The sequence below is a fragment of the Vigna unguiculata genome, chromosome 4 (assembly GCF_004118075.2).
Source record: "Vigna unguiculata cultivar IT97K-499-35 chromosome 4, ASM411807v1, whole genome shotgun sequence".
Taxonomy (NCBI): domain Eukaryota; kingdom Viridiplantae; phylum Streptophyta; class Magnoliopsida; order Fabales; family Fabaceae; genus Vigna; species Vigna unguiculata.
The window spans coordinates 5,799,793-5,808,589 of NC_040282.1; the positions used below are offsets into that span (position 1 = coordinate 5,799,793).

The 8,797-nt window shown below is 30.4% G+C and overlaps 1 protein-coding gene across 2 annotated transcripts; it reads left to right on the top strand.

The window, feature by feature from the left end:
* Positions 1-383: 383 nt before the first annotated feature.
* LOC114180378 (biotin carboxyl carrier protein of acetyl-CoA carboxylase 2, chloroplastic-like) lies at positions 384-4,512 on the top strand. Of its 2 annotated transcripts, XM_028066687.1 has the most exons (8): positions 385-563; positions 717-1,029; positions 1,865-1,897; positions 2,041-2,210; positions 2,476-2,785; positions 2,928-2,999; positions 3,996-4,061; positions 4,162-4,512. In XM_028066687.1, the coding sequence occupies exons 2-8, from the start codon at positions 871-873 to the stop codon at positions 4,183-4,185; spliced, it is 834 nt and encodes a 277-aa protein (XP_027922488.1). In that variant the 5' UTR covers positions 385-563; positions 717-870; the 3' UTR covers positions 4,186-4,512. The 2 variants fall into 2 exon arrangements, with proteins under 2 accessions (XP_027922487.1, XP_027922488.1); XM_028066686.1 differs by having other exon boundaries at positions 384-1,029.
* The last annotated feature ends 4,285 nt before the right edge of the window (positions 4,513-8,797 follow it).

Sequence of the window (8,797 nt, forward strand, 5' to 3'; positions counted from 1 at the left end):
ATCAGTCAAAAACCTGTTCACCTGAATTAACAAATAATATTTTTAAGTGTTACTTTGAATTTCTTTTCTTAAAAATTACAATTTTTTTATAATTTTTCTCAACAAGTTTATTACTTTTAAATAATATTGTTAAGTATTATTGAACCTTAATGCCATAATTCCTTTTTATGTGTATTTTGAGCATTCAAAATTTATTAAAAAAATATATTATTTTTTATTTTAGTAGTATCAAATTACCATATTTCTCTAGTATTATTTAATAAAATATCATATTTGTTTATTACATCATTATTGTGCGTCATGCACAAAATACTTGCTATTGCTGCTGCAAGTTATAGATAAGTATACTCTTTTGTTATAGTGGTAAAGTCAAAACCTACAAAATCGGCCATAATAATAGCAAAAGCGGTGGCCATTGATCCGTGCACATGGAAGCTGTAACAAGCGTTGATCTTGTAGACGAAAACACCAACGTTGTCCCAACCAACTGCATCACACATGTAAAAGCAGTGACTACGAGGAGACACTCACTACATACTTCATTGTTTGTTGCTCCAAGTTAGGTAAAACTGTGACACTTCGATGGTTACTGCACTTGCATCGTAATCATCGAACCTGCATTTGTAAAACCTGAACCAAATCGAAGTGTTTCAAATCTCCTTTGTATTCTCCATCCACCTTCTTTACAAGTTTGTACCCTTTTCGTGTCTTCTCAGATTCATCACACGCACACCCTCTTCGGTCTCAACGGCTCTTGGCTTATATTCTCACCGACCCACATAGCCATTCTCACCATTCTTAGCAGATCACGCACCCCTTTGGGAAGAGAAGAAGGAAAGTCTGGTTTTTGGTTCGTGGGGTGCTTTCAAAATGGCCTCATTCTCGGTCCCATGCCCCAAGTGCCCTTCTACTTCTTCTTCCTCTCTGGGGTTGAAATCCCAACTTGTTCCCTCTCAAAGTGGGTTCAGCTTCAAGCCTTTTCTATCCTTCAGTTCTTTGTCTACTGAATCTGCATCATCTAGAGTTCAGGTATCAGTTTTCACATCTATGTATATATCTATATCTGTATCTATTCATAAAAGAACCAGAGAAACAGAGAGAGAATTCTGTTGTCTGTGAATATTTCATTTCTGTTTGTTGAGCAGCTTATGTTTTGAGGATGACACATTATGTAATCGACAGAAGAAAAATAGTATTTCTTCTCTGATTGTGTTAATGTTTTGTTCAATTGATTTTAGTTGTAAATGAAGAAATGGTACCTTTGTCAATGATTTAAGGATGACAAATTATGTAACCACAAGAGAAATATTTATTCTCTGGTTATTTTGCTCAATTGATTTCTTGTAGTGATAGCGATGTAATGGTACCTTCATCAATGATTTTCCTTGAGTTTTCTGAATGTTCATGAAAGAATGAGAATATTGAACCTAGTGTTGAGAGCATAAATGCTCTAAGTTAAGACAATAATCAGAAAAATGTAACAACACTTTGTTAGACACAATTTTGTTGTGGGTGATCAATGTTTTGAGAACAGTCGTTTCAGTCATATCCAATTTTTTATATGTTGAAGCATGGTAAATATTAATAGTTTATGATGCCTATTAATTTTTTTATTATTCTCACATTACTCCTCTCATTTGATTTTTCCTACTTGGGAACTACAACTGAAGTTTTTCAGCATGTTATCACTTGTAGAAACATTTTCACTATTACTGATGGCTCTCAATGAAGCAGAACTGCAACTAAAATGCATTCAAGTTGTTGTGCTTGTTATGTTAGCTAATCTGCCATTTGTTTTCAATGTGAATAAAATTGGAGAAATTATAACTTGTCAATTGATAATGTTATTTGTTGTCTCTTGCAGTGTTCTAACAGGAAGCAATTTTCTGTGCTGAAGGTCAGTTTACACTTAGCCTTTTGTTTTCTGTTTTATTAGTTCACATTGAGTTATTCTAGTGAAACTTTATCGCCATGTTCAAACGTGTCCTTGATTAGATTCAGAAAATTTTACCATAACCTACCCTGCTTTGCATATTCTAGGCTGCTAAAGTTGAAAATTCTAATTCTAATTCTGACCCGGTAGCGGTCAAGGAACCTAATGTTGCTTCATCAAAAGAAAAAGAAGTGCCTAATGGAAAACACTCTGGTGGCACTATTGCAGATGAAGCTTCAGTTACTGCATTCATGTCTCAAGTTGCAGACCTTGTAAAGTAAGATTAAGTAGCTTCATTTTGAATTTGTATAACACTCATGGACACTGATTTTGATGTTTAAAAATATATTAAAAAGAGTTTTAATATATCAACATGAGTATTTTATTTTTAATACTTAACAGAGGATAGCAAAAAAAACTCAGCAGAGAATCTGAACTATTTCATTTTGCATGCAATCTTCTATTCTTTTGTATTTATCATGTCTAGTGCTAGGGTATGCATTATTTCACTCAATTTCATTTAATACCATTTCCATGGCTAGACTGGTTGATTCAAGAGATATTGTGGAACTTCAACTTAAGCAATCAGACTATGAACTCATGATAAGAAAAAAGGAAGCACTGCAGCCTCCACCAGTTGCGGCGCCAGTATCACTACCTCCTATGTATGCCGCATTTCCACCGCCACCGGCAGCACCAGCCACCGCTCCTACTAGCTCTCCCCCTCAAAAAGCACTGCCTGCCTTGCCTTCCCCTGCAAAAGCAAGCTCATCTTCTCACCCGCTGCTGAAAAGTCCAATGGCAGGAACTTTCTACAGGAGTCCAGGACCTGGTGAACCTCCATTTGTCAAGGTTTGTAGACACACATAGTTTAAATACCATTCTCTTTTTTCTGTTGAGGTGTCAATTTGCAAAGGAAAATTTATGAACTAAATATTACTTTGTTTGCTAAGTTAATCAATGAAGAGACTAACTATGTCTGCTGTTGCTTCAGGTGGGTGATAAAGTGAAGAAAGGGCAGGTTATTTGCATTATTGAGGCTATGAAATTGATGAATGAAATTGAGGTATGTGTATTTGTTTTCTCTATCTTTACTTCATGTTTTCCTATAGTACTGATACAAAAATCTGGCAGTTAACAAATCTAAAGGCACGGACCTGGTTGAGCTTCTCAAATATGCTTCTGTTTTAGCTCCACTCAGAGTTAACTCACTAATCATTTTAAAAATCCTAATTATCCTAACTTAGTGCCACAAAATTTATTTACATCATTTAAAAGTTTTTGTTTAATATCATCAGACCTTTTTATGGTTTCAGATACTCTTCTCTTTTCTTTGAACTGGAGAGGTCCTGTTTAATAAATCACAACCATTCATTACATTTATTACTCAATCTACCATCGAAACAAAAACCGACTAAAACTATGAAAAAGGAATGGAAAACATGCATGTCTGGTTTATTAGGTTTTTAGTTTTATTTTAATCGTATTAATAAGATTTAGTGAAGACTCTTCTTAACAGTAAACAGGAGAGAATTCAAATCTCTTCTTATCAAAAAAGAGTCTTTTAAAACCTTTGAAATCCTAATGCAATACACCCAGCATACATTACACTAGGAGTGCTGTGAAGGAATTTGAATTCTCCATTAAGTTTTCAGTGTTGTTCCTCTGTCGAGCCTTCAAAATACATTAGTTTGCATTAATTTTGATATTTTGAAATACATTAAAAACTCTTTTAACATATCAAAATCAATATATTTTGAAAGCACGACAGAGGAACACAGTAACAAAAACCAAGCAGAGAATCCAGAGTCGGTATGAAGGGACTAGGATATAAGTAAATCATGTGGCGGTGGAAAAAGTAGTAAAGTCATAAAATGGAAAAGAGTCATTCAGAGTGTTTTGTTATGAACATGTTCTCAACATGGTGGAAACATGACCCTCTAAGAGCCTATTGGATTCACATTTTGCTACTGTAATATAAGGATTCTCCTTCAGAAACAGTTTCTATTAGCCAGAAACCAAATCCTCTAATTTATTGGTTATCTTCATTACTTGGTGACAGGCTGATCAGTCAGGAACAATAGCTGAGATATTGATTGAGGATAGCAAACCAGTCAGTTTAGAAACGGTATTCCCTCTCTACATTTGTGTGTGTCTCCACACATGCATGTTTCTCTAGAAACTACATGTTTCATTGTTCTAACTGATATACTTTGTTTTCCATGCAGCCCCTTTTTGTATTAGTTCCATGAGCACTTGAACCTTGCTTCAAAGATGATGTGAAATCTCCATTGTTGGATATCATAGTATTGGATGAATTAGATTTTCTGTTCAGAATTTTCTTGAGTGAGAATGTTTCTCTATTGAGAAATCTTTAGTACCTTCTTTATACCCCACTCATTATTAAGATATTTTAGGCATAAATGTTCCAACATATCAGTATGAATATTGGACATTCCATTTTTAGTAGTATTTATGTTTTTTTTTTTCTTTCTGATGACACCCTCTTGTTGTATGAACCTGCTGGTTGGATGTTGGGTTATTCAAGTAACTTTGTTATACATTTTCTGTTGGCCCTATATCTGATTTATGTTCAAAGACTCCTTCCTACACCACCCATAAATTATAGTATCTACTAAGTTTTCCTTATGAAACTTTTTCTCTAATTGGATTCCACATATCATTTTAAGAGACCCTTTTACAAGTTTTGCTTCAATAGAATGATTTGTATATCAATTGAATTACATAATTAAATGTTACTAAGTCTTAACACTTAGTTTTATATAATATTTGTGTTTTATATGTCATGTCTTTCTTTAAAAAAAAAACATTCTGTGACAATTTTAACTTCAAAAGGAAGTTTGAACAGTGATATTTGTAATATAGATGTTCAGAACATTTCATGAACCGAAATATCGATATTCTCAAGCTTAATATTTGTAATATGGCAATCTTTTTATAGATTTTGGCCCTTCCTTTCATACTTATAACTTTTATTTGAGAATAATCAATTTATTTCACAAGTGGATAATTCTTCTAACACCTATTAATCATTGAACAACATAATGTACCTCATTTCTTGGGGCAGTATTAAAAATGGAGCTTTATCTTCTCGAAATTTATTTTCATAAAAGGATAAATAAAGATTGATTGAAATGATAAGCAACAAGTTCATATCTATAACTATGAATTCAGTTTGTATTGTCAACGTGACAACCTTGGTGATAATTTGCAAGTATTTTTGAGTCCTTAAAACTCATCTTGCCGGAACTTTTATATAAATTTTTTGATCGAGTTCAATATTTAGGTTTTGTTCACTTTGAAGGATAAATTTTGAAGTATAATTTTGACAGAGAGCGAATGAATAAATTTGAAGCGATAGAGAGAGGACTATGATATTGTTTATTTTGAGCAACAGAGAGGTGAAAGTGAATAAATTTGAAGAAAAATTTTGTAAAAGATATGATGGATGTGATAGATAAAAAAATATTTTAATAGATAAAAAAATATTTTAATAGATAAAAATAAAATATTACACATTTTTCCTTATGATTAAAAGTAATATAAAAGATTTTCTGAGTTAAAATTAATTTAAAAAAAAATATTGATGATTAGAACATGCAAACTAACACACACAAAGCACGATAAAAAAGTGGATTTATGGCAAGAAAAATCAATTTCCTTCAAACTGTTAAGAATAATTCAAGTGTGAGTCAAAGTCCTATATTGGATAGAAAAGATAAAGATAAACATCATATAAAAGTAAAGACCCGTAAACATACTGTCTTGATTTTGTGATAAAAGTGGTGTCAAATGTTTTATATGTGTAAAACTAATGTCATATATCTATATTCATATAATCACAATCTCTTAATGACTATAACTTATATGATAAAATAATCCCAACACAAACTAGAATCGATCCCAAGGCTTTAGAATCGATTCCACCTCTGCCACAATAATCCCTCACATGTATAATCAATTCTTTCTTGTCACAAACCACCCATAATCGGTTTCCTCACATGTAGAATTAGTTCATTCACATCCAAAGTTGATTCAATATAACGTGTAGGGCATTTATGTAAAAACACCCTCACATCTCCTCCAATAAAAATCCCTTCTCTCACTTGTCCCTCAAATTATCGCACTCAAATGTGGAAATCCACTGAAAGTAACATGCAAACTACTTCCCATTTCATCTACCTATATAATAAATGAGGAAGTGAGTAGGGAATATTTTATTTGATTAGATTGAATTTCACAACTTAATTGATGTTATATGAACCACTAATTTAATTCAGATATTTTTAATTAGTTAAGTTTAACCTGATTGTATCATCTTATTCATGTTTAATCATTAAAGAGTTTTATGTTATATTATTTTTCGTGTTTCTTAATTTTAAAATTCCACGAAGGAAATGAGAAAACTGAAAATGTTGACCATATATATATATATATATATATATATATATATATATATATATATATATATATATATATATATATATATATATATATATATATATATATATTTTATAAAATAACCCACTAAAATTTTTAAACTAACATCTCTTTGAAGTATCACTCTACTTGGATATTTATATTACAATTTCCTATCATTATTAATTTCAATTTAAACAAATATTTTAACAATAATTTTTGGATTAAATAAATTTAATATTTCTAAAATTATCCTGTACTGAAATTGGAACCATCATTTTTTTAAAATTCAATATTTAATAAATATGTAAATTTTTCGTGATAGTTATTTTATTATTTTTAAATTAGCCGTGTTTGTGTATATGAATATCATATTATGATAATTATATAACAGTATTATTAATTCAAGAGTAATGAAACTATTGATAGGAATAATTGTATATTTATTATTATTTTTTTGAAAAAAAAAAGTATTAATGTTAATATGTATAAGTTTTAATGATCTAAATTTTATTTAACCCATGATTGTTTACATGCTTTATACACATATTAAATTCAACATACATTAAACAATTGTAAATATTTTCTAAAATAAGTGGTTAGGAGTGAACTTTAAACCTAATTTAACTCTATAAAATCGGTTTGTAGGGGGAGGTTTGCACCCCACCATCCCACTTATATACTGTGAATTGACCTTATCTCTAGACGATGTGAGACTTCCAACATAAATAGACGTTATAATGAATTCCCTTTACCCAATGTTAGCATGTATACTAGCAAAACTTCTTTTTACACTTTTTCAAAACTTCACTCAAACTTTTGATGATCTCAATATATCAAGAATAGACTATTTACCCAAATTAAGAATGTAATTAGCTTATCTCCATCGTTACCTTGCTACCTCCTCAAGCAATGATAGTAAATTTGAAGGTTATGAATATTCTTGAAGAAAATAAAGCTTATTTGTGTTGGCTTGTTTTGGATCTTTCTTATAGCCTTATGCTCTCATATAAGAATGTTCAGTGTAAAGGCATTATTATGTGCTTCATGTGTTCTTTATGCAAGTAGTAGAAGAGAGTGCTTTACATATTTTCTAGTGCAATTTTGCTCTTAAAATATGGTCCAGGCTTCAACAAGCTTTTTTAGGTTTTTTTTTTCTCCCTCCTAGTGATATTTTGCAGTTTCATAAACTTGCAAGTAGTCTTCTTGTGAAAGAAATTCTTCTTGCAGTTGTTACTTATATTTCTTATATATGTTGTGGAGAATGAGAAACCATGTTAGATTTCAACAAAGTTCTGATTTGGATATGACCATACTCACAATTCAATGCTAGATCAAAGTATCAAGGAATTCTTTAAAAAAAAAATGATTAATGATATCAATAAGTTTACTATTAGAAAGAAATTATGTTTCCACATATCATTTGAAAGATGTATGATGTTGGATGGATTAAAATATAATATCGAGTGATGAATACATTGGCAACTTATCCTCTTATCTTGGTGTTAATAAATACTTTATGCCGAGTTTGAGTGCTATTTTGGTTATAGAGATTTCATAGGCTTGTGAGTTAGAATATGACTCCATCTTGGTCTATCAAGTTTTTCTTCTCTTCGGTCTTTTCCTTAAGCTCTCAAAGGAGAATGGATAAATACATTAAAAGTTGTGATGATATGTAGGATAAGGTCCTTCAAATTTATCGTGAAGGCAATATTGTGCTAGCAATTTTGCTAATTTTGAAATTAATAATAGAGTGAATTTTAATTGATTTATTATTCTGCATTTTGTTTTTAGTTTGGAATTTTTCCATAATAGGTATCAACTTCCTAATTTTTGTTTTGTTTAGTTCCTTTATAAGAATGTAATTTTTTGTTTTTGAGTAGGAATTTAGTTTGATATGTGTAAATTTTTTCCAGTGATGACGAATTATTATTACAGTCTAGAGTATTAATTTAACTAGAATTTCAAAATTGATAGTGATGTCTAACATGTGAATTTTAATAAAAATAAATAAATTTTATTTCATTGATCTCGATTATAAATTGATAATGAAGCATTAAAACTGTTTAAAAAATTTCCTTATAATCACTTACAGAAAAATAAAATAAAGAAATTGGCAAACTAAAATTAGCTTGGTATGGCATGGTGGATCCTTATACATGTGATTAAGAATTCTGATTCTGAGTAAATACAAAACATTTGCTAAAATATTTTGATTCAATAAATCGGTATTAGGTATTAGAATAGTGAAAAATTAGTTTGACAGTCCCTTAACCTAGATTTACTTCTAAAAAGTCACTTATACAAAATGTGATTGAAAAATCTCCACTTAGCATAACAAATATTTTCCACTGGCGTATATTCTTGTCACATTTATTAATTTCACCTTGTAATTAGGTATTAGTATTAATTTCACCTTGTTAT